Below are 25,836 nucleotides of genomic sequence, written 5' to 3' on the forward strand. Positions count from 1 at the left end.
CGGCGCGCGGACGAGGCGCCGCAGCGGGAGCCCGGCGCGCATGCGCAGCGCCCGCCTCGCGCCGGCTGAAACTGACGGGATCCCGGGATCAATGAGGCCGCAAATGGCTCCGGGATCACCGAGTCCAACCACGGCCCAACACCACCGTGTCAGCCACACCACGGCACGGAGCGCCACGTCCAGGCTTTCCTCAAATACTTCCAGGGACGGTGACTCCAGCACCTCCCGGGCAATCCATTCCAGTGTCTAATCACCCTTTCTGTGAATTCCTCCTGATGTCCGTCCTGAACTCCCCTGGCAGAGTTTGAGAGTATGAGTTCTATCTATCAGTACTTTCTCTCGTCCTGTCACGGCCTGGGAGAAGAGCCCCACCCGCACCAGGTTTCCACCTCCTGACAGGGAGTTGTAGAGTGGGAAAAGGTCACCCTGGAGCCTCCTCCAGGCCGAACATCCCCAGCCCCTCAGCCGCTCCTCATGGGACTGGTGCTCCAGACCCTTCTCTGGGTACATCCCAGCACTTCAGTGTCCTTCCTGAGGGGCCCAGAAGTGGACACAGCACTCAAGGCCTGGCCTCACCAGTTCCAAGTGCAAGGGACAATCACTGCCCTGATCCTGCTGGCCACACTATTCCTGATACTGGCCAGACAGGCTGCTACTGGCCTTCCTGGCCACCTGGGTGCATGCCAGATCCTCTTCAGCTGCTGTTTCATAATTGACCAAAAGCACAAGGAGAAGAAACACAGGAGGGGCCACAGCTGGGCAGTAGTCAAGGGTTTGAGTGCTGGGCACGGCATCACTGCTCCCTGCACAGCCACACTCACCCCACTGAGCACAGCTGGTGGGATCAGTCTGTGTCCTGCTCCAACCCCAGTGACTGGCAGCAACAGAACAGTGGGCAGCAAAAGGGAAAAGCAAATAAATGTTCATGTCCCAGAAAAGCAGTAGTTTAGCTACCAGGCTGGTTACAGTGTAATTACTTCTCATGTTTATTTGCTATTTTCACTTATTTACATGATTACTATCTGACTTTACCAGGTTTTTATTACACCAAATATCTGTTCATCCCAGGATCATGACTCCCTATAGTCAGGAGGACAGTGCCTGCCAGCAGCACAGCAATATCTGTGGTTAGTGCAGCTATGGATAAAAATAAAACCTGAATGCTACAGCCAGTAGAAATGGCTATTCAGAAATAAGGACTTTGTTTCACCTACAGCAAATACAAGTTTCATGCACAAGGCACTCAGGATTGCCCCATGTAGAAGGAGGACAGTCATGACGTTCTTGATGAAGGCTGCATCAAACTGAAGATCACAGGACATCTCTGGCCAGCCATGAGAACACTGGGTGTGGAAAGTCAATAAGCTCAGTGGATGCTCACGTTTGGCTTTGTTCTTTTCTCAAAGGATAGTCCCCCTTCCAGTCTCTCTGGGCTTCTTTTTCAGCCTTTGGAAATTTCCCCTACTTTCTTCTGCTGGAAGATAGACGACTTTGTCCATGGCAGAAGCTGGACTGGTCACTGTTCACAACCTGTCCATTCTCCGTGCACTTACCTCTGTGGCAGCAGAGCTCAGGAGAAACAGGGTAGGATGGGTAAAGCAGGGATGTGGAGTCTGAACATAAGCAGCCAGGAGGCCACTAGAGAACTTACTAGACACGAGTTTTGATATTGCCTTTCAAGAAATTCTTCTACAGGTCAGAAACCCAGTATCCATCTAACAGTTCTTGGGAATCCTGGGTGGTTCAATATCAGCAACAATGACAGAGATGCTCCAGTCTTAGACTGATCTTGTAAACCATGCTGATACTGTGTTGCTGGTTTCTGCCCCAAATTCCACCCCATCCACACAGACAGGGGCAGCTTCCAGCCCTACCCTACTCCCTGGTGAGCATGTGTTGTTGGCACTTGCCCTGCGAAGAGGCAGGAAGAGGCATTCACATGGTAGCACAGCATGTTATCCAGACAGCAGCTTTTTTGAAGAGAAGGTGGCAGGGCAGAGGTGGCCTGGAAGTTCCTACTTGGACTGTGCTAGTCCAAGCCTTGTATCTGACATAAAACAAGCAGGGGAAGGATGGTAGCCATGAGTGAGTACTGTGTTATCTTTTTACCTGCCCCAGAGCACTGGGGTGTTTGCATCCCTTCAAGGGAGTCAATATATTCACTCCCCAGCCATTCTGCGTATGTTCTCCTCTCTTCTACTGGCACAATCTGAACAGCAGAATCCTTAAAAATCAAGTCTTTTCCCTGAAAAGTTGAAGAATCAAACATTTTGAATCCATTTCCATTGCTGCTATTTCCAAAGTAGACCTGAAAATAATGAAAAATTTTCAGCATTTTGCAAAATGAAGCACCACGTTCCTGTCATGCAACATGAAAGATGACAGGAACCATTTTGTAGATGAAAAATTCATACACAATTGCAGAATCTCTCTTATGCGTTTGATTTTAGACGCTCCAGTAGATCAGATACAGAATTCTGCCACTGGCAATTACAAGAGCAGCATTTGTGATTTTGTGTTTTTAGTTACTATGCAGAAAAAGAGCTATAGCTTTTAAAAAATTCTCCTGCCTCAATATTGTTATGCAATATAGGATTTGGCTGCCCAGGAGTTACAGACATGACTGAATGAAGACTAGCATGAAGATATTGCTCAGTCTCAATTTTGAACTAATTAACTTCAGGATGGAGAAGAAGGAACCTTGCTGTGGCAGCCAGGCACACTATGCCTGCATGGTTTACCATGTACATGGCTACAGCATAAACAAATCCAGCAAAGTTCTATTGCATTCCAAGGAAAATTCCAGAATGGAAAAGTGTTACCATGTACTCTGTTTCTCATACAACTCAACACAGAAACGGGGGAAAGCCATGGGAAAACACCTTAGGCTCCAAGGAAATTACTGCTGCAACCAGTGGCTGGGCAAAAAGTTGAAATCCCTTGTGCACCAGGGTGGTTTTACTGGGTGAGTTACATGGGTTGTACTTTACCTTCTCTGTCACACTCCCAACAAGGCTGTGCACTGTGCACATGCTGCCAGTGCCATGAGGCAGGATACGACAGCATGGTTCTGTTGTCTTTATTCTTGGACTGTGTAAAACTACATATAACTTCCCCAAAATTAAATGGATTATTAGTACCTGGGCTCTGTCCAGTAGTCCATATAGAGCAAAAACATTGACATCTGGGTGAACCATAACAGCCTGAGCTGGCACCTGAGCCAGGTGACAATTGGCAAACTGGGTGACTTCAGCACGGGCACCATTTGGACACAGTAACTGGAAATCACTGGACTTCAACTTTTGGGCCCAACTAGCAGTGTTTCTACCTGAAAAAAAAAAAAAAAAAAAGAAACTGGTCATTGTCAAGCAATGAATGCTTTAGAACAAGAAAAAATAATTGAATTATGATAAAGAGACATGTAGAACTAAGTACCGTCTGTGTTCTCAAACACTGTCGAGTGCTTCACAAAGGCCACATCTCCAGAATCCTCTACCAGGCACCTAAAGAAGTCAAAGATATAAGTGCTTTCAATTCAAAGCATCTTTATGTGAAACACATTTTTTTTAATAAATCATAGGTTTAGAATGCAGTTATTTTACAAGCATTCCTGCAAACAAATGTACTGGACTCAAAGTTAGTAAGAAAAACTAGAGAAATTTAGCATCTTGGATGGAAAGAAAAGCAACAAAATATTAAAAAAAATATTCTGAATTAAAATTTCAAAAGTAGACTAGAATAGAAAAATATTATTAAAATCATGTGAAAAACAACAAAAAATACCAGTATTAGATGACTAAAGAAATAGAAGATCTGTTATGTGATATTCAGTGCAGCATTTGCAGCCCTCTACACTGGAGATCTCTAGTTAATCTAACTAAATTTCTAAGGGTATTGTTCCAGAAATAAGTCCAGTTTCTTCTAATTTTCTGAAGCAGAAATACCCCAACATACCAAGGGACCCTAAAGCCACCTGCTCTCCTATGTAGCTTATTCTACAAGTGTTTTCAAGAAGCATTTCCTGAAACAAAATAATAAAACAAATGAAATAGATGGAAAGCTGTAACTGTGCCTAGATTATGCAGTACAAAATACAAGGGAAAGTTATTACTGGTAACAGTTACCAAAAATACATATATTCAATTGCACCTAGTTTAACAATAACAGTTCTAATCAAAGGTGATAAGTCATGATGTGGCTGATACTGTCACACAGAGAACAAGGACTCAGTGGGGCTCTTTAGTGCATTTTCCCATCAGAAAAAGCTTTCCTAATAGATTTTTCACTACTCTGTGCAGTTTAATTTGCCCCAGGCAATGGGATATACACAAACTGAATGGCATCTCACACCTCTGTCAAATTAGTCTGAAGTCAGCCAGTGTTGAAGAAATCTGGAAATCTGAATTTTAAGTCCATCTCAATCATGTTCTTTCAGAAGTGATCACCTGTCACAGATAGACCTACCTCTACCTTGTCAAAGACTGCAGTCCTCCATTTTTTCACCTAAATTCTACCCTTTTAAATACTTAAAACTTCTCACATACACTCAATGAATTAAGCACCTTTTCTTTTTTTTTTAAAAAAAAGTGATCTCCACATAAAGTTTGACTGTATGGGTACTATTATCAAATGCACAATCTTAGAATTATGAGCAAGGCTCATGCAGACTGCAACATTTGTTGCTCATTCATCTGGTGATTGGGAGCTGGCTCTATTAATCCATGAAGTACAGCAGAGGATCTGGAGTTTGGCTGCAAGGCATGTACCCAGCTGAGCAGCTGGACTTAACTAAATAGATTTGCAAAAAGTAGTTATCCAAACCTAACACTTCCTTATTTACCAGGCAGCTGCTGTTGAAGTCTCCTGCCCTGAAGGAAAAAGGCAGCTTTCTGCCAGCTGTTATGTGCACCATTACCTTCCAAGGTGAAGGTCAGGAGAAGGAAGTGCTCGTTCCATATCTAAGAGTTTCACAGATTTTGGGTATGGCCTCATCTGTACATGTACACTGTTGCACAAAGTATTTGGTCCATTTTATATTATTTTCTCTGCTCTATTTTTAACATACTTCATTTTGAAGAGGATTTGGTAATTAAATATTTGCCATAGCTATTTGTGCTGTACAGAAATTGACCTTCAGCTACAGCCAGCAATGAATCAGAGTCGTGAAGACACACTCCAGGCTCTCTGTCACAAGCCTGTCACTTTCTGCAGGGACTTACAGCAACCAGATCTCAGCTACTGGGTGCCTGCTTCCCTGCTGGAGCTCCCTGTGGATGACCTGCCCATCCAGAGTGGCAGACTCCCTGTCCCACTAGATTAAAGCAAGACTGGAGGCCAACAACAATTTGTTTGGTCCTCACAAGGTGGGTGCTCTGTGCACATAGGGGCTGAGCTGTTGGCCACCAGGCTGTCTGCAGGGAAGCTGGCAAAGGCTGTGACGTGAGCCAGAGTAAAGCCTTGCGCCATACCTGCACTGGTGAGGACATCTGGGGACACATTTCCCACTTCATTTATGGCACCTGCTGCAGCAACAATAACCTGTCTGCTGACTGGGAGAGAAACCAGGTGCTCCTTGAATTTGGCAGGCTGACACAGTAAATCACAACCGTAGGTATCAGTTACCTGAAGGCTCCGCTGTAGCTGTAATAACGTTCTTGGCTACTTGCACTGCATTTGTTGTTTCCACTCTCATCTCCAATACAGAGCTGACAGAGCTTTGCTGGGTAATTGTCCTGCTCAGCTGAGGGCACACAGCTGGCAGAGAAAAACTCACTCACAGCTGAGGAAAGACATAACCAATATAAGGAGTGAAAAGTGTGGGCTCTTCACAAAAAAAAGGCAAATACAACATCATGAAGTTATAACCAATGCAGGTTTCAGTAGAACACTAGAAATACGAGTTACAGCTACCTTACTGGAATTCAAAAACTAGAACTTCTGAAATATTTTCAGAGCACTATTTAGCTGACTATGTAATGAAACCAAAGAGCTTTCTGGGAGATAGATAAGAAGTAGACAAGCAAAATTAGAATCTAGAGTTCCATGTTCATAAATCCTTTTCATATTGTGCTACACTGTTTCATTATCTAATGCAGTTTGAAAGTAAATGCAATAAAATCCTGGACAGGGGGATAGGCATGAATCATCAGTGCTTAGGATAATGGGGTGTGCTGGGGGAACAGTCAGGGAAGTGAAAGTTATCCTCTGACAGCTGCGGCAAGCTCTGAGCTCCCAGTTTTAAAAGGACATAGACAGTCTAGGGGAAATACAGTGGAAGGACAACAGGATGCTCAGAGGGCTGAAGCACAGCTTGCACTTACCAGGCTGAGAGCTGGACTTGGTTAGCCTGGAGATAAGACAATTAACAATGTACTGCTATCTTAATCTACCTAGTGGGTTTTTCAGGAACACCAAACCAGATCTGACAGAGCCAGACAGTGGGATGCAGAGTGAAAGGATGAGAAGCAACAGACCAAAGTTATGAGAAGAAAAATTCTGATTAGATATAAGAAAAGAGATCCTTTGTACCCAGGATGGTCAAGTAGCTGGACAGGGTCCAGAGAGGTTGTGTGTAATGTCTGTCTTAGGATTTACCCAAAACCTGCCTGGACACAGCCCTGAGCAATATGAACTACTAGACCTTTAAGCAGTCAGTTGCACTAGACAGCCTCAAACTGTCCCTTCCAAATGAAATGAGCCAAATATTTTGTGATAAAGGAAAGGAATACTTTCATGTAAGATGTAACATTCTCAGACCCCTCCACTAGTCTACACTGGTGGCAAAGTTAAAATTTCAAATCATTGTATTAAAAACACAATACCCCTTCACAAAGAGATATGATTAATATAGAGCTATGAAATACCAAAATCACTTCCCTAATTAAAGTTTATCATTAGACTACTACTATCTTTTTGATATGTAATACTCTTGTCTTACCTTGAGGAATGTTACAGTCTCTGTTCTTAATAATTCCCCTCTTAATTAGTATACCAATGGGAATATTCCATCCAGCATTTCTCCCCAATCCTGTGTGGCAGGACTTCTTCCCTCTCAGGTCACTGATGGTGAACGCATTGGACGGATTTCGTTTCACTAACACCACAGCATAGTATGCATTGCTGCTGTCATTAGCTTGTGAAATAAAAAACCACAACACATTACAGCTTCCTTTATGCATTCCCACATCTTAGTGATCATCTCTGCATCCATTACACTTGTATGGTGGCAACTTCAATTGCACCAACAGCCTGCCAGTCAGGCAGCATGGATGTACATGGAATTACTCTTCTACTGCCTCACACTGCTGCATTCACCTCTGCTCTGTAAGCTGGTACTGCTACACACCTGAGATGAATAATCTACAGACAAGATGATGAAAGTGTTCTTGTTCCCACCAGCTCTTATAAATACATCCCTCTGAAAAACAATGTTTGAGGCATGAGTAACTCAGCAAACCTGCTTCAAAAAGTTATTTTTATGTGAAAACTTCTAACCTGCATTAAAACTTCTATGAGTTTTTCAGCAATTTAAACTCTGCCTTAGTGACACTGTAGACACAAGCCCTCTTTTAATCAGTGACTCTGAAGCAGCCACACTGACAGGAAGAATTTGATTCTAACTAGAATCTACTGTGCAATTTCTGTATTTTTGCTTCTCTTAAAAAACATTTTGACTTTGTGAATACTAATTTTTTCCACTGATTTTTTTTTTCCAGAATTCAAAAAACAAATGGAGAGGTACAAGACTCAAAATTGCCAAAGACTCAGCCTGGTCCTACAGCAGGACAGATGAAAGTAGCCTCACTGTAGAAGCTCATTTCATGTCCTCCTCTATCCATGAAGGTAATAATTCTTATTTCCTTTGAAAACAGATTTCCCAGTTGGGTTGGGGACAAAGGACTGTGCTTTTAGTGCTGTTTTCAAACAACCTGGAAAAATGAAGTAAATATTTACGTTTCTGTATCTTCTTACCAGAGTAACTTTCTCCAGCAGCTGGTACAAGGCCATATGTCTTCCCAGCTGTGTAAATATCAGCTCCACCTAGGACAACAGCATCACTTTCCTTTTTCTGAAAAATAAAATATAGGATTTCTGTGAAAAATCCCAGCACATACTTTCCCTGCTACAATGATGACACCTTTATGGTCATACCTGTGGAACCTTGAAGGGCAAGGCTTGGAGCAAAAGAGCATCACACTGCTAAAGAAAACCTCTCAAACGTGCATAAAGCATCATCAGGGACAGGAGATTGCATACACAGGTTTGAGTTAGATGGGAAATAGTGCCCTCATCACAGCCAAAGATGATCAGGGTTCAGGCTCATCCAGACCATCTGAGCTGGAGACCATCTCCTTGAAATCCAGTGTTCCTACTTGTCACCAAAGTGAGTGCACATATCTAACCCCACCTACCCAGCAGAGAGCAGCTTCTCTTCATGTGGTTTATGGCACAAGGATTGTAGCAGCCTACCTGGATCAGCTCCATGCATTCTTCCTTTGTCTTGGCTGAAATACACTGAATTGCTGGTTTCAAATTCTTTTTTCTAAAGGCAACAGCCATTTCACCACATTTCCAAATCTCCTCAGTGGATACAACGCACCAGTTCAGGCTTTCTGGCATTGCTGCACAAAATTGAAAGGCAAATGCTACATTCATTTTCTTTGCAATAGACAGTGAAAATTCACACTGCCCACTGTCACATGTGGCCAATACATTTACTGAAAATGTTTGCTTCTGTGTTGCTCCCCATCCCTCCAGCTCAGATTCACACCTGACCAGGAACCAGGGCACTCCCTGATGAGCAATTATGCCCACGCTGCAAAACTCTCCACAGCAAAGGAACAACAATTCCTACAATTTCTGACCATTAAGCCCAGCTATAATATGTTAGTTGAATGCAGCAAAAAGCCACCCTGAAGACAAGCTTCCTCACATCTGGCAGTCACAGAACAATGCCCAGAAGAGACAAATCAGGCAGGTGAGGGGCTTTGCCACAGTACAGATCTAATCTGGGAGGCCCAGCTGCCAGGATTTTCAAGCTTCTTAAGGCAAAGATTCTTGCAACATGTGTTTCTGACTTTCCCATAATGTGCATCAAGTAATTTCTACTTTCTTCTGATAGCAGGAAAGATCACAATGCTTCAATAAAGAGCAACTGAGAGTTTCCTACAGCTTATGGAGGAAATCCTTTGCTAGGAATCCATTCATCCAATTTTATAGACTACCTGGGGATTTGTGCAGCAACATACTAATATTTCCCCATGCCAGCAGGCAAGAAATTAAGTACCTGGTAGCAGATTAATGACTCTCATACACCAAGAAAGGGTAGAAAGTGCCTGCATCTTATAACAAAGTTGGGCAATTTGCACAGGAAAATGTTTTGCAATACAGTATTGTTTCCAGGTCAAAAAGTTACCTCTGCCCATGCTCAAAGATCAGACTGACATTTTGCCATAACACTCCAAGAGTGAGAAGAAAACAAAGCAGAACCAAGATGATCTGTGTTATCAGCTATCTTTACTTACTGTTGGGGTTGCAGCTCAGAGCTTGCATGGCACGAAGATACTCATCACCGAGCCATGCCTGGTAATTCTGAGCTGTGATTGCAACAAGCTCTGTGGTGGCATCTCGGAACAGAAGATTTTGGGCACCGTAGACTGCAGAGTCAAACATCTGAAACTTGGCTCCCACCCCATTAAATCTTTGCTGTAATGTTAAAGAAGAAAGAAGCACCTGTCACACATTGCTCTGTCTGGGATATGTGACATCCCATACCCCTTCAAACCCCGCAGAGCCGAAGGTGCTCGGATATCCTGTTTGCAGTTTGACTAGACTGGGAGAACCTTTCTAAAACATAAAGGGGCAATGAAGAAATGGCCTCCTACTTGTCCCTGGTTTAGGAGCTGGAAGAGAACTGTCCCATCTGTGTCAGGCCGCACAACCACGGCCTGAGCGGGGACTCGGGCCAGGTGGCAGCTTCTCCACTCTGTCACATCGGCTCTTCTGCCATCGCGGCACAGCAGCTGGAAGTCCTGGGAGCGGAGCCACCGGGCCCAGGAAGAAAGGCTTCTCCCTGCAATCAGACAGGATGTGCTTAAGGAACAGACATCAGGTGGGGCTGATGCTTCTGGCTCCAAGCCTGCTCTATGCCTCACTTGCACATGGGGAGCAGAACACACATCTCCTGAGCATCTCTGTTTCTGACAGCACAGCATATCCTGTGCATCTTTGTGGTCCTTCAGTCGTGTAACATCTGTGAGACTGCACTGTGCTGTACTGGGGTCTGCAGCAGTATCAAGAGCATCCCTAGTATAGGATCACATACAGCATTTTTTTGGGTTTTTTTCCCCTGGGTCAGACAGGTCTATTATATTAAAGCAATGTTATGCTCAAGGTAGTTTTCACATAGTGCCAGACAGGGCAGGTTAACTCTCTCCTAGTCTCCACTGAATCCCTTGGCAGACTGGAGCAATGTAACAGCCCACGTCTATATAAAAAGAGTTTTCTGCTGTTGAAGGTGTCCTCTTTCCAGGAGTAGCTTAAGATTACATCTTTCACCTTATGCAGAGACTGTCAAGCATTTTAAAATAATCTGTATCTCCTGGCACACACCTCAGAGGGTACATCTGTTTTCACTATTACAGCATTTTTTTGCTGATTCCTCAATTCAAAATACATCAAAAATTTTATATTATACTGTCATTACAAATACCGTATTTTAGACCTTGTAGCCCTTATTCAACAAGCTTCAGAATTACTCACCATCTGTATATTCAGACACTGTGCTGTGCTTCACAAAAGCGACCTCTCCAGCATTTTCAGCCAAACACCTAATAAACATAAATCCAACCACAAAGATGCATTATAAAACCTCTGTGCTCTGGCCACTGCCGGCTGACAGCCCGAGGGCTCTGTGCTCTGTTCCATCAGCCACAGACACTGACCTATTTCCTTGTGCTGAGAGTTTTGCTCAAGGCAGAGACTAGTGGCTGTTAGAGCATGAAGTAAACTGTCATTGTCATTTGGTGAGTTTGAACAACATGTTCAGTGCTGCCTGGGACAAACACCGTGACCTTCTTTGTCCAGCACAACTCTGTGTCTAAGACAGTCACACAATCCTTTGGGGAATACGCAGGGAGGAGCAAGTGTTTCTCATAAGCAAATTCCACCCTTGTTAATGCCATGACTTGGGGACTAGGAGCTGCAACACAGCACACAGATGGGAAGGAGGAAAATATATGTACTAAATATCCATTTGGTTTTAATATTCAGGTATTAATACCTGAAATAGTGGGTTAAGAATTACTTTTGATCAGTCAGGTTAAAAGCATGGCTATCCTAACAAAACTATAAATTTTCTAACAAGATCAACTGGAAGCTCTGTAGCTTCAGTTTCCTGTCAGTGAGGCCTGAACATGATGACTATGAAAAGGGTACAGAAGTAAAAAAATTGACAGACATTATTTTTACCTGAAAGCCCCACTGTAGTCGTAGTATTGCTCTTGGTAATTTTGTTCACATTTGTTCTGTCCTTCTGAGTCCCCTTTGCAGAGCTGACAGAGGGATTTGGGATAGTTCACACCATTTGCTCCAGGAATACAACTTGCATTGAAATACTCACTTACAGCTAAATGCAAAATTAGAATGAGGCATTTTTAGCAATGAATAAACAAGATCAATTTCATTTTAACACATCCACACAGTACATATCTAAAAAGACTCAGAAGGCACAATCTATTTTCTTCTTAAAAGACAGTTTCCAAGTTTAAAAAAATCACATCCCTGCATCTTCATCAGACCCACATTATGATCATACAAGGAGTATCAAAGTCAAAGAACAAAACAGCAGCTGAGTCACACATTTCTATGCACACACAGAGGGTCCCAAGACCATTGGGAGAGCATTGCAGAAGAGATCTTTGCCCTGTAACTCTTGCCTTTTGGAAGGTCACATCCCATTGCTGCCAGGTGCCCAGTGTCAGTGAGGTAACCCACTGGCACGTCCCAGCCCGCAGTCCTGTTGATGCCGGTGTGACAGGAGCGCACACCCTTCAGGCTGTTGATGGTGATGTTGGAGCTCTTCTTTACCACAGCCACAGCATAATAAGCAGTTCCAATCTCTGCAGCACAGGAAGAAAGAGGAGCAACCTAAGTATCCCCACAGCAGCACTACAGTGACATACACTGAATTTTTGACTCTTGTGCCTGCCCTACCCACAAGGGAGTCACTGTGTTCACATCCTTGCTGACTGTGAATCAATATATCCCGTAATTTTTGCAATGTAAATTGTCTTAGTCCACAGGCAATCTGCTCTAACTTTGGAGGTCACTCTCTTTGGAAGTGAGGTTCCTTTCAGGGAGAAGTTTTCTATGACTCTAAATATATTTGGATTGAATTTAAACCAATATAATTTACTCCCCAGTTGATCTTAATTTTCAGAACCAACTGATGTCTCTGGAGCATCACAGCTGATTTCATTCTCTTTGTTTTACAGTTTAATATAACTCAGTGTCTAGAGCTGAGGGTTTAAAGTGATCATAAGGTCATTCAATCTGACTTTATTTAGATCAGAAATCATTAAATTTCTTCCACTTCTCTCTGATTTAAGCTCATAACCTGACTAATGGAGGCAGTCAGCCTCTGGATCCTGAGGCCCATTTGGTTTTGAGAAGCCAAAGTACAGCTCCCTCCCTAGAGTCCTGATGTGTTTAATGGGCTGGGGGGCTGCTGCAGATGATCCAAGATCCCATGGACTGACCCCAGCAGTCACTTCTGAGGATGCCTTTGGCCAGGTAACACTAAGACCCAGCTACAAAACAAATTCAGCTCCATCTCACAAGAGAGTGATGGGACATCACTGCCAGCAAACTGCTTCCAGAGCTCTCCCTTCCCTTGCATCTTAGGGAGGGCATCATGCAGCTCTGAACTACACAAACATGTTGATACTGAGCCCTTAGTCAGGGTCACAAGTCACCACTGAATTATTGTCTCTGCCTTGAAAGGAGCTCAAAGATTAAGGTCACCCAGACAAGAAGCAGAATCTAGTACTTCCTTTCTTCCAGCAGGTAAATCATTAGTAAAAACAAAATCTAATTATTCTAATGTATAGGACTGAGAGACAAACCTAGTGATTTATGCTTAGTAATTCAATAATCTGAAAAATATGGAATAGGGAACACAGAAAGCAGGCAGGCAGTAAAAGAACAAATAAAAATAACCCAAAAAATGTATTACAGGAACAGCTGCTCTGACCCAAATGCTTCAGAACAGACTCAGCCACAGCTCTGTGTCTCCTGTTTTCCCAAAGAATCTGTTACAGGCAGGAGCAACCAAGAGGGAACCTGACCACTACCCACTGTTTAGAGTCTTCAAGAAGACTCCAAATAAAATGCAAACAGTAAATATAAGCTTTTTCTTATGCATTTTAAATAATCTAAAAGGTATTTAGTCAGAATATACCTTGATCATATACTTCCCCAACTACAGGTTTCAGACCATGCTCCCTTCCAGCCTGGAAAATCAAACGGCTGTCCAGGGTCACTGCATCTGCCAAGTCATCCTGTGCAGACACAAGGGCAGAAAACAGGTTAAAGCTTTAATTACCAGTAGTTAATGTGATTTTTTTAAACTCAACAACCTGAGTACCCATGCATTTAGAAGAGGCCCTTAGTTAATATGCATTTGTGTTTTCTATTTTCCAGTTATTTTAAGGGCACACAAGTTTCTGAACAACTCTTACCAAGAGAGATTTTAGACCTTCAAAACTGCCTTCCTTGCAAAAGCAATGTGGAAACCAGCCCTGCATAATGACAGCTTCATTAGTCTTAATAGTTCAAAGGAACCTTAGAAATTGATGCTGCAGCTCTCTGCAGGATCTTAAAGCCCAGCGATCTGAAGTTTCACTCACATCTGTAGCTAGTGCCCCAAAGCTTGAAGATTTAAATGAAGTAGATACATTTTTAAATGATACACAGACAGTTCAAAATAATATTGTTTGGGGCTACGAAATCTGAATGCCAAAGTGCACTCCAAAGCACCCTGAAAACCTGCTGCCTTATAGCTCAGCACAATCCAGACATGCATTTTGTGAGCGGGGGAGCAGGTGGCAGTGGGTTCCTGAGAAGGAGGAAGGTAGCTAAAAAGACTGGGGGAATACAAATCTGAGGTATCCGCTTTGTGGAAGGTGTCCAACACCACCACATATTTTCTGGTGACTGTAACACCAAGCTTGCTGGGATCCTGCTACAGCAGCAGGATTTCTCTGGATAGCACAGGAGGATGTTCCCCCAGCAGCAAGGCCAGGAGAACTGCTGTACACACCCCTGGCAGCAGAATCAGCTCCCACTGTGTACCGAACCGATGGGAGCCAGGAGAGGGCTTTTCATACAGAGATACTGCCGAGAAAAAAGATCAGCAGTGTGACATTTTGCATTTCTAAGCTGATTCCAATTTCTTATCAGTTTGCTTAACCTCTGGTTTGGCCCTGGAGGGGGTCATTTAGTTTCTTCATCCCTTGGGAGCTTGCAAAGCACTGGTCAGGGCAGGGCTGGGACTGCCTAGCACACTACAGCAACTTCCCACAGGCTGAACCACGTAAAAGAGCTTGAAGGTTTTTTAAGGGATTGTGTGAGAGCACAGCTAATATGTCAGTGTTGACATCTAAACCAGATTTGAAGCTGCCATGTAGTTTGAAATATTTCACTTGTTTAGCTTGAAGGAGAAGAAAGATGGTTTTCATTAATTAGCTGAAACAACAGATGTCCTGAGAATTGCTTCTTATGAATGAGCTGAACAAATCCAAGGGAACCTGAAGTGGACTTGGGGCTGGGAGATATTTGCATCTTAAAGAACAGACACAATCTTTCTGCATAACTAGATATGATATTCCACTGGTGAGGGCCAGAGCACAGGACAGTGTAGGAATCAAATACAACCTGTGGTTTAAGAGGAGAGAGGGAGAGGGAGAAGAGGTGGGAGTTAGAAGGCTCTTACCCTCAGAGAGAATAAAGTGAGCTTCTAGAATTGGTGAACAGAAAGTAGAGCAGATAAAATGGAAAGGGGTGGCCACAGAAACCATGAGGTACATTACATGGCCAGACTTTCATAGAAAATAGCACTTTTCTGACTGAAAAGCTGAACCTTTTAGCTCTGTTCAAACTCAGAGCCTCCAATAAACAGCTGTTGTAAAAATAGCACAAGACAAAAAAGGTCTATTGTTGTATTTAACATGAATTTAAGATGTATTTAACATGAATTAGTTTTCAAGCTACAGATCTCTCCTTTAAATAACACATAATTGTTGCTGAGGTGACATATCAACAGTAGTGTGGACATTTATTTTTTTTCCCAGCAAGCATTTGCCAATAAATTTAGCAAAAGCATGGGACTTACCTACAATTTTTTAGTAAGTATACATGTGATGGTAATACTCTCTTCATAATTTTCAGAGGAAGTTTATTTCTGTGTGCCACAACATTTGAGAATTTCCTACATAAGCATTTTAAAGGCCTGCTGAAAATCAGCTCTGGTCACATTAAATATTGTCATGTTCCCTAGTTAAATATTTAGGTATTTCTTAATTTTTACACACCTTCAATCAAAAAGGTTTTTCCTTTATCCATGTGCTAACACATTCACAGGTCTAAGTCCAAGTTATGCAGTGTTACAAAACAGCATCTGCCTCTTCAGCCACTCCCTTCTTGCTCCCTTCTTGGCCTCAAAGATCAGAGTTCAGTGCAGATGCCAACTCAGAGGTTCTACACAGTCCTACACAGAGTAAGCCAGCTTGAATATTTAGTAGATTATTAGCACAAGGGGGAAAAAAACAAAGGAGATCTAAAGGTCAAAGTCTTGTCTGAAGCCTCACAGTGAAAATTCATTTGATCAGAAAGCAACTTATTCATGCTGTCTGCCTGCCTGCTATTTCCAATGGCTTGCAAATGCAATTCTGTGAGCTCTGTATTTCAGAAGCACACACTCATCAGCCCTTTATATAATCTGCATTGCAGAGTCTAACAGGTCCCTCCGTGCAATGCAGCAATCAGCCAAGTGGTTTGGGGAAGATCTGACATTAGAATGTCCTGTCTAACCCCAAGGTAAGATCCACATCTGTATCGGTATCTGCTCTCAGCATTCTTCAATACAGTCTTGACACCCCTGCTCAAGAACAGTATTTATCAAAAGGCAATGAGGTAGTCTTATGAGTCAGACAACCATTCTGCTTCATTGACAAAAATTACAAGATATCAGTTTTTGAAATCTGTTTCTTTTTTCTAGCCACACAATCATCTGTCTCATCTCCCTTCAAGCTATTCTTTCATATCTCCTTTCCTTGCTCTGAATCTCTTGTCCTTGACAGGCTGCATCTCCACAAAAACCTGGTTCTTGGGCAGATCTACAAAGAACATTATTTATTAACACAGCCAGCCAGTCTTTCCTTCCCTCACACTCTGCCAGTGATGACAACCATGATTACCTGCCTCCACACTTCTTCCAACATCCACTTTTTAGCTCCTACCTCCTCCAAAAGAGGTAATTATTTTGCATACATCATTTTGTAAATTCCCATGTTCACAGTCTTTAAAACCTTCCCCAGAGGCACGCTCTTTTTGGAAGCTGAGCACACTCTGGGCAGCTGAATTAATACAGCTTAATACAGAGGTTTGTCCTTTTCTCTCCCCACTTGCTGCTTTGCCTCTCTTGTACCCAGTACTGGGAGATTTTATTTGATTACAGTCAGCTCATCTGTTTATACAGCAATTTCCAGAACAGGACCCTGAAATGGAAGTTTGATCCAGAGTTTATTGAAATACTACTTAGAGGCTAAGCAGCACAACTTTAACTACTGTCTGCATCTTGTAGCTCCATCCCTTCTTAAATATCTGCTAAATAAATCTGACATAATTCCCAAATCAGAGATTACTATTTGGGTGGAAATGTTTAAGACCTTAGCTGTGTTCCTAATGACTGGCCATATGTGAGCAGCCAAACAGATGACATGGGGCCATTCTGCCGTTCATATGTATACTTCTGGGCCTTTTTTAAAAAAGGTATGCCCTGATTTGTCAGAGCCACGAATGCCAGGAATCAGAGGGTCAGCTGCCTGGATGGCCACACACTCACCGCAGAACTGTGCACCTTGCCAGGGGGTTACTATTAGGCACATGGAGAAATTAAACTAACAACACTGGTGTGACTCACAGCTCACCTTGATCATCTGGGTACAGTTAGCAGCTGATCCCCCTGCTGTACACTCCAGAGGGGGAAGGATGCCAGCCTCACTAAAGGCCTTGCTCATGCCATTACACTTGGAAAGTTCTTTCTCAGACACCGTGCACCACCGGATACGCTCCAGGGCGAGAGCTGCAAACACAATACCAAGAGAAAATATTACAAAACACATCAGAGCCTTTGTAACAGAACTTACCATTTAGAGAAAACTTTCATTCTGCTTCTCCCCCCAAACAGAAAAAAATCAGGGCTCACTTCACTGTGAGTCCTTAGAAAGGATGCCCACTTTCATTCCAATTCACATGAATACTGAAGTTTTTTTGGACTGACCACAAGATCAGACTCAGATACTGAAATCCGATGGCATTTGTTTCTGACATAAGAAAGACAGCTACCGTGGAGTATGTCAGGGAATCCAGACTCTTCTAAACACCTTGCAGAATACACCATCTTAATCAAATTAAAAGCATGCAAAATTATTATTTAAATTATATGCTACAAAACCAAAGACACTGTCCAAAGACAAATCTTGTCTTGAGTATTGCTGGTTAGTATCTGGAGTCCTGAACCAGTCCTTATTGGTCTGAATTAAAAAAGCAACCTTAGGTGCTCAAAAGCCTTGCCACTAGGCTTATTATGAAAACTAGAAAAGTAAACTTGGCTCTTCAAAACAGTCTTTCATAAGAGATCATAACCACAGTCAGGAAAAGGGGAGGGCAGAGCCATGAATGAAAAGACTCAAGTTGAGTAGTGGAGATTTCCATCAATTAGCAAAGAAAGGTGCCTTTCAGTGGCCCCAAACGTCACCCTCCTAAGTGCCAAAGCTGCAAACACTTGGTTGTTTTGTAGGGAGATGTCATCGTGCGCAGACAGTGCGGTGAAATGGAAACGCAAGCGTGGGTTACACTGACAAACAGTCACGGTCATCTTCCTAAGCAGGGACACAACATTCCACTGCTTGTCTACAATTTCCATTTTTAAGCTGGAGTGTGCTGTAAACCATTTATCATGTGGTTTTCTAAGGCCTCTAACTGGCCCTCTATTTCCCCCCCAGTGCCACGCAGCTGAGATGCCACATGTGACTGTGCAAGTTAAAAATGACTCCGCTGGTGCCTGATAGTGCTCCGTGCACATCTTCTGACTTAGTGGCTGCAGACTAAACAAGCCTGTTGATGCCAAAAGATCCAATATTGAAACAGTGGGTTTGGCTTGCTGCTCCTCTGCGACACAGAGCCAACTCTAGTGCTGTCAACAAATATTAAGTCAGACTTGGAAAGCATACAGGAAGCTTTCATGGCAGCATATGCCAGTAGAGGGAGAAACAACTGCCCACCTCTGAGTTGCAGGAATTTTGAGAACCGAGAGGGTTGGGAGAAAGGCACAACAGGTCACGGCAAAAATTCACCTCACAGAAACTTAATGTTCGTACTACAAACATCTGTCAGGCTGAAATTTTCACCATTAATTCCTTGGGACTGGAAGAAAAATCACATTTTTTGTTTTGGGGTTTACCTTTTATAAACATAAGCAAATAGAAATTAAACTTGGGAGTCAGCATCTCAGTATGTATGTATGGCAAGTACCATTTTTCAGCTTCAGCATTCTGATTTTAGATATAGACATACAGGGGGTAAAGCATGAACTGCATGAAAAAATCATTAGGTGTACACCTGAAACATAAAGTTCATTTAGCTCTGTATTTCAGCCAAAGTAGTAAAACAGCATGAATCTGTTGGTTTTTTCCTCACTCATCAAAACCAAGTTTTTATTGGTCCCTTTCCAAATTGCTGAATTTTGTTGCTAGAGGAAAGTTAGATCTGGGCAATATCCTGGCTCCTTCCTTACAAGTTAGCCCATCTGAAATGGGCCTGAGCACAGGCAAGGACTGCAGTTAGCTTCTCTCCCTACTGCCAGGGAAAAACAGCTTAAAACATCAGGTTAGCATCTGAACCCAAGGTTAATCTCAATTTTGGCCCTTCTTTATATCAGCAGATATATATATAAAGCTTGAAATGGCAGAAGCTGGCAACTTCCATTTGAAATATGCTCAGAGTCCTAACACCCTAAACTATCACTAACATCCCAATAACTCCTTAAAGTAATGGTACCACATTGTGTAACATTAAATGGCTATTTATACAGCTACTACTATAGTATCAAGGACTTTCATCAGAAAAAAATAGGGAAAAAAAAATAATTAACTAGGACCATTTATTTTCTGAAAAACGGAGGAGTGCTTCAGAAACAGCACCTACACCTCTGGTGAAATTAAAAGCACTCACCAGTACAGTTTGGGAGTGACAGGAGAAAGCCAACATGTTGCATAGAGTATGAGAAATGAAATAAAGCAATTATTTCTATTTTTACAAATTGTCATATAACTTCATTGTTGTGAAAAACAACTGAACCAGAAATTCATTCAGTGCTGAGGAAATACAACATTTGACCCCAATGAGTTAAGATACGTACATGGTGTTCAATACAGCCTTTTCTACTGCTTTTCTGTTACTTCCTTCTGTTTATTTTCCTGCAATATGAGCTCTGAAGCGGCTCTCGTTTCCTTCTGCTCTCTCACATCACACAGAGTTCCCATGCCACAGCAAAAGCTTTTGGAGGACACTTACCAGCATGAAAGAAGAGAAGGCAGAAAACATTTCTGGAGCTCTTCATGGTGAAAATGTTGAAATCTGTGATTTTTTTCAGCCTTCAGAACTCCCAGAGATCAAGGCCCCTGCAAGAGTGCTCTCTCCAGCCTGGTCTTAGGTGAAAATCAGTTGCATTCAACTGCTGAGGAACTTTTTTCAACAATCTACCTTGCTTACCTCGGCACACGCCACCTCATAATGACTACTGCAAAAGAAAGTGTGTCTCTCTTCACTCTGCCTCTACACTTGGAAAAAAACATCAGACCTGGAAATTGCAAAATATCTGAAGCACCAATGAGGTCGCTACTGCCTTGGCACCACCCACAGATTCATTCAATAAACTGCTACACACGCGCACACAAAGGTGGGGCAGGGCTGTGGAACCACATCCTCACTCTCAGATCTATGTATTCCCCATATGGGGGTCGGGAAGCAGAAGGAGATTCAAGGTAAGCAGTTTATCTGGCAGAGTAGACAGTCACTTGATGCCACATTCTCAGCATTGTCACAAATTGCATAAAGCCATCATCAGAAGCCCAGGCTCTTCCAACAGTAAAGTCTGTACACTCTACAGGTGGTACAGCACATGCTAAGTGCACGTTTCCTGAAATTTAATAGCAATTGCTATAAAAGAGCTATATCATTCTGACTTATTTTAAGGTTTAAAAGAAGGCCCAGGAAGGATTCTCTCCCAGAAAGAATCAAAACTGCTGACAGGAGCTCTGTTAAAAGCTGCTGTGAATTTTAGTGTAACTTTCACAGAGCAATCCTCATTTGTGCTGGACTTTTATTCATTTCTTATTAGACAATGAACTGCAGCTGCCTGTAACACTTTGTTTAGATAAAAGCCATTGAGTTGTGCTCAGAAACAGAAGGGCTGTGTTGTGTGAGTCCTCACACCCAGAGAGCATGAGCCACAGAGCATTGTGCATCCCCCAAGAGCCTGTAGGGCCGGGAGTGAGGCAGGATGCCTCCAGCACTCATCAGCTGCCTGACTGCCGTTTGGCAGGATGCTAGCTCTAACCCTCACTAGCACCTGTAAGACAACAGCTGAGTCAATTCATTGCTATTTCAGGTTTAGAATTACAGAAAATAGGGAATGATCCCTCCAGATCTTCTTCCCAAACAAAACCTTATGGCTGAACTCTGATTCTTGGCTCCCTAAACCATAGGAATTAATTGCCCCTTTGTTGTCTTAAGTGTTAAAGAATAACCTGGCATCGCTGGAGTATTTCCAAGTGTTTTCAAGGACCCACTGCTAAGATCCTTCCTGTGCCCCTCCTACTGGCTAGATTAGCATCTGAAGCCCTCTCTCCCTCATGTTTGCAGAAGGGCTTACATTCATATACAGATGACAAGACTGACAGTCCTAGCACCAGTTGCTTCAGACTGATAGTAAGACACGAATCTGGTACCAGGGCTCTCCTGTGGTTCTGATACTCAGTGGGAATGGTTCAGAAGGCAGAGGAGCAGCCTTTTGGTACAGGAGGTCTATTCCAAACACAACACCCTCTAAACAATCACACAAGCAGAGTTTGTGAGAATTTAGATAATTTTTGTATTTCATTCTTATCTCTATGAGTGTCTGTGCTTTAAGGAAATATTAAATTTCTTAACCTGGTTTTCAGCACAATTTAGCAAAAACGCCAACAAGGAAATAATATAACTTACTATAATAATAGAGGGTAACAAGTACTTTATAAAGCATATGTCTGTATAACAATTACAGATAGTTGGGTTATTAGGCAAGAAGAAACCCACAATGCCTTCACTGGGCCAGCAAAAGAGTGGTAATGCATCAGTACGATGCCATTTGGATTTCCTAATTACTCTAGTTGTTAAATTAGAAGTCTTTAGCAAAGTACATGTATAGTAAAACATAACTCTAAAATACAGAAAAGTGTACCCAAGAATCAAAGATATATCAGCACCTGATGCTGGAAAAATGAGACCCAGAGAAACACTAAGTAATGTAAAACCCTGCCAATTACACAAAATAAGACAACAAGGAGCATCAGGGCTCTCAGATCAACTTTTCTGCCAGTGCTCAAAGGTAACATGGGAAACAAATAAAATTAAAAATGCAAAGCAAATTCTCCAGAGTCCTTTGGGTTTTCTTGATCTTGACTTGTTTTCACTCCTGCATGACAACTCTGCAAGGTAACTGCTGTGGGCTTCAGTGTGAGTGGAGTGTTTGGTGATACCTGGCTACTATACAACAAGTGCCTGGAGGAAAAGTTCTGTGACAGCTACTCAAACACTCTAACATATGAAAGAGCAATTCCTCACAGACCTACTCAGCTGAACAGGGCTCTTTCTGACGAGTTAAAAAAAGAGGTAAAAAGAGGTATATACAATACAGAGATCTCAGATGTGTTTGCAGATCTGATAGAAATTCATATCATTCTATTTTTTTTGGAGTTGCTCTTTTAAGATGTTTCACAAGACACCTCAAACAGTCCCTATCAAAGAGGGAGAAAACAGTATACTTCTAGCTGCCTTAAAAATTTATGACATTATTTATCAAAAGCTGCATCAATGCAGTACACCATGCACTTTCAAGGGCAGGAATTCTCAGAAAGGCAGCACACCTGATTTCCCAGATCTTGAAAACCAGAAACTCTTTTGAGGCATGCAATAGCAGCCTTAAATTCCTCTAAGTGGCATTAACATCCCACGTAACAACAGCAATAATTGTGTCACAAGTTTAAACCTGCTTTTAATGCAGTAACTTCAGTAGCCCCAATGTGGCCACCAGTGTTTCTCTGACGCCTGATTTTCATTTACAGTTTCAGTCAATTATTTTAAAGTACTACAACACCTGTATTTATTGTAATTAAAAACACACTTGACAAATATATTGTACAATAAAGTTTATTAGCTGTTCTCCTCTTTCTAACAAATGGAATGGATAATTGTGTTGATAATTCTTTACAAACCAAAGCTGATTTGGCTGTGTGACTGCCCCATGACTGCTGTAAGTACATCCCTCTCAAAAACAATCAGTTGCAAACAAGCAATGGCAGGTACCGAATAATACGGGAATTAGAGAATTTCGTTATTGAAGATTTTGGTACAACGTCTTCATAACATTCAGCACAGAAGTTTGTGCATTGCAAATGGAAGATCTTGTGCCTGTGCAATCCAAGACAAACACATACAGAAAAAAAAAAAATATATTGTTGACTCCGAATTCTCCCTTTGGTTAAGACATGCATATTACAAAGGGGACAGGGAAAGACAAACACCCAGAATTGCGTAGAAAAGAGGAGAACCTGCATGTATTTTTTTCTTGTACTAATATTCCCTGGACTTCATGCCCAGCCATCACAGCCCATTTGATTTTTTCCATAATTAAGGAAGGTAAATTCTAATTTGGTTTTTTATTTTTATTCAAAACAAAAAGCTAGGAGTAGGTGGTAAAAGAAAAATATATATTTTTTATATATATATTTATACGTGTGCGCAACTATGTAAAGAAAATAATTCCCATAGTTACAGAGTTTAGTTAAAGAAAGTTTAATATATATATATTTATTATAACAAAATAGGCAGTTATTGTGGGTAAAATATTCATTAAAATCTGACCCCTAAGAACACACACATTTTTAGGCTATGAATCATTCTCTCTCTGCCCTAATGACCATCTCTGCAGCTGTTTTCTGAATTACTGCCAATGGAAATTTGGCATTCCTCTGAAAAATACAAGGTTTCCTAGCACCTAAACATATTTTTAGGCTCAAAAAGTGTGATGACCATTATCTATAAAGAATTTCTGTAACACACTGTAAATAGTGTTTCATGAGGAAGATTAAAAACATTACACATCTTTGTCCCTAGCAATTTTATTGGCAAAAAATGAAAAAATAGATTATAAGAATATCCGTATGAAATTATGAAAATGAGTATCCCTTTCGGAGTAGTAATGGGACTTAATGAAAATGCTAACTCAAAACTGGAAAGTTTCTTTCTAACTGCCTGGAAAGAAAAAAAGATACCGTGACAATAGGACTGAACTCAGAAAATAAAACCTGAAATTGATTGCCCTGACCAAACCATGCTATTAAAGTTAAGCGTGCAAAGTTACTCATAATTTACAACTTCCTTGAATACAACTTTTCTTTCAATTGTTATGAAATTTTAAAAGAATGTCTATAAAGCTTTTTTTTGAAAAATCTTTGAAAGTTACTTTCCCTTAAACATTAAGGAATTTTTACCAAGCAATTCCCTCCCACCCCCACCCTAAACTAATAGCTGGTCAGGCCATTCCACTGTTATGGTTGAAAAATGGCAAACCAACAACACACAATAATACAAATTATTTAAACTAAGAGAGACATCAAATGTAAAGCATTATGGGAACTGCAGAATGTGATGGTTAGGGTATGAACCACGCTGGAAAGAACTAGAGGCAGGCTCCACTGGAAGGGCTTAAGAGTCGTCAGATGTCGTAGGTGATGTCAGTTAGAAAATGAAAAATAAAAATCTGTTTTCATAATTTTTCCTTTGCTGGAACCCAGATGTAAGGACCAGACTGTTCCTCTATGATCTGTTTCACTTGGTTGTAGATTTCTTCCAGAGTGTCTCCCTGGACAATAGCTGCAAAACAAAATGTGGCAATCAGCAATCATCCCTCCTCATTCTGTGCAGAAACCAGGCTGCTCCACACCAAGCTGCTCCTTCCCCTCAGAGTGGCAGGAGGATTTGTGATTGCTGAAGGAACAGACACCTATCTACACCCCTGGTTTCTGTGCTGGTACTGCAGGACACACAAAGCACTTCCTTGGGAACAGGAAGTGGCTTCCACTGTCCTACCAAGTACTTACATACAACTGATGAGTTTTTTAACCTTTTCCTAGCCACATGTTCCAATTTGCCTGAATCAATTCACATCCTCCAGTATTCTTTTTGGCCCAACTTTCATTTGTGTTTCCAACATAAATCAAGACAGTGTTTTGCAGGGCTGTGTCCTCACAGGCTGGTGAACTCCTCAGCTTGATCCTGAAGCTGCACAGCAAGGCTGGCTGACCTTGACAGGTTACCTAGCTCTACACCTTTGCTTTTGGCTAAAAACTCATGGAGTTTTTGTCCAGACAACAGATACAAGTTTTATAGACAAGAGGCTTCCTTACACAGTTTAAAGTGCAATTGATGCTCTTTCCTATCATGTTAGCTGATGTATTTTTGCCACGGCTAGAAATTAATTAGAAATGAGCCAATATGGATTCTGGTGTTCTGACATATCAGGATAAAGTATGGTCTGGTGAAAATGAAGATGAAGCTTGAGCTGTTCTTACCAACACTTCAGCCTGGCAGAGCAATCATTGAGACAGCAAATTCTTTTTAATTAGTGTCACAATCTCAGTGTCAATAATCCAAGAAATAAAATTTAGGATGAAAGACAGTTTTGGAGGCAGGTCAGACTCACTCTTCTGTGCATTAATAGAGTACTGCTACTTCTGGGCTTGGCTTTTATGCAAACTAGTTCCCTTTTATTCCTACCATTCCATTCTTATCTCTTAAAACCCTTCTCCCCATCTGCAGCCCAAAGCTGCACTGTCTGTGGAAGGAGGCTGCTCCATTGTTATAGGCCAAGTATAATGTTCACAGCACAAAAGTGCATTAGAAAGAATTAGAAATGTCTTTGCAAGGCAAATAGGCCATGAGCTTCAGCATCTTCTCTCCAGCTAAGTTAAACCACACCTCTTCCAAACCTCAGTAACGTCAGAGCTGAAGAAGGATGTGCTTTTCATGTGCTTCAGTGTAAAGTTTAAGTCTGTGGAAGCAGAACCTGCTGATGAAGTTGGTTTCAGTTACCACACATGATGTGGTATTTTCCAACAGATTAGGGAGCACTCACACTTTCTGTTTTACCACCTAACTCACATGGGTGGCAGCCTCCAAACTGTAACTGGGATCTGTAATGGCTTCAAGTATCTTAAACAGATTCAGAAAAGAATT

At 41.9% G+C, this 25,836-nt stretch overlaps 2 protein-coding genes and 1 long non-coding RNA gene across 30 annotated transcripts in view; 1 reads left to right on the plus strand and 2 right to left on the minus strand.

Annotated features, from left to right (window-relative positions):
* Nucleotide 1: 1 nt before the first annotated feature.
* The window catches only part of LOC147651305 (uncharacterized), a 47,810-nt gene continuing 21,975 nt past the window's right edge, over nucleotides 2–25,836 (plus strand). Inside the window, exons 1-4 of one of the 4 annotated variants that reach the window (XR_015274378.1) lie at nucleotides 2–2,965; nucleotides 4,844–4,980; nucleotides 7,716–7,842; nucleotides 19,815–22,778. This is a non-coding gene — a long non-coding RNA (uncharacterized LOC147651305). Of the gene's footprint in view, nucleotides 2,966–4,843; nucleotides 4,981–7,715; nucleotides 7,843–19,814; nucleotides 22,779–25,836 lie in introns of those variants that run through there. The other 3 variants (XR_015274380.1, XR_015274379.1, XR_015274381.1) reach the window with 3 other exon arrangements.
* MELTF (melanotransferrin) lies at nucleotides 963–20,123 on the minus strand. Of its 2 annotated transcripts, XM_023933106.2 has the most exons (15): nucleotides 19,855–20,123; nucleotides 17,208–17,362; nucleotides 13,460–13,559; nucleotides 11,937–12,119; nucleotides 11,470–11,626; nucleotides 10,762–10,829; nucleotides 9,885–10,072; nucleotides 9,525–9,705; nucleotides 8,470–8,621; nucleotides 7,972–8,068; nucleotides 6,938–7,132; nucleotides 5,623–5,779; nucleotides 3,436–3,503; nucleotides 3,141–3,328; nucleotides 963–2,308 (listed from the first exon to the last, which is right to left on the minus strand). In XM_023933106.2, exons 1-15 carry the CDS (start codon nucleotides 19,898–19,900, stop codon nucleotides 2,030–2,032), a joined length of 2,214 nt encoding a protein of 737 aa, XP_023788874.1. In that variant the 5' UTR covers nucleotides 19,901–20,123; the 3' UTR covers nucleotides 963–2,029. The 2 variants fall into 2 exon arrangements, with proteins under 2 accessions (XP_023788874.1, XP_086699702.1); XM_086843576.1 differs by lacking the exon at nucleotides 19,855–20,123 and having other exon boundaries at nucleotides 17,208–17,487.
* Nucleotides 22,734–25,836, minus strand: part of DLG1 (discs large MAGUK scaffold protein 1) — a 147,835-nt gene continuing 144,732 nt past the window's right edge. For 22 of the 24 annotated variants that reach the window (XM_086843555.1, XM_086843554.1, XM_086843559.1 and 19 more), the window contains one exon: nucleotides 22,734–24,474. In XM_086843555.1, coding sequence (XP_086699681.1) covers nucleotides 24,368–24,474 — 107 coding nt within the window. In that variant the 3' untranslated portion in view covers nucleotides 22,734–24,367. The remainder of the gene's footprint in view (nucleotides 24,475–25,836) is intronic. The other 2 variants (XM_086843575.1, XM_023933104.2) reach the window with 1 other exon arrangement.

The sequence above is a fragment of the Cyanistes caeruleus genome, chromosome 10, assembly GCF_971803275.1.
Source record: "Cyanistes caeruleus chromosome 10, bCyaCae1.hap1.1, whole genome shotgun sequence".
NCBI lineage: Eukaryota > Metazoa > Chordata > Aves > Passeriformes > Paridae > Cyanistes > Cyanistes caeruleus.

What these genes read in the sequence shown, in the direction of transcription:
- MELTF (XM_086843576.1), bottom strand. Translation starts at nt 17,429, where the DNA reads ATGGTAAGTTCTGTTACAAAGGCTCTGATGTGTTTTGTAATATTTTCT. An exon ending in AATGCATGGAGCTGATCCAG is followed by an intron (nt 8,069 to 8,469) that starts GTAGGCTGCTAC and finishes TTTATTTTTCAG; the next exon opens with AAAAAGGAAAGTGATGCTGT. An exon ending in AGACTGTAACATTCCTCAAG is followed by an intron (nt 5,780 to 6,937) that starts GTAAGACAAGAG and finishes GTCTTTCCTCAG; the next exon opens with CTGTGAGTGAGTTTTTCTCT.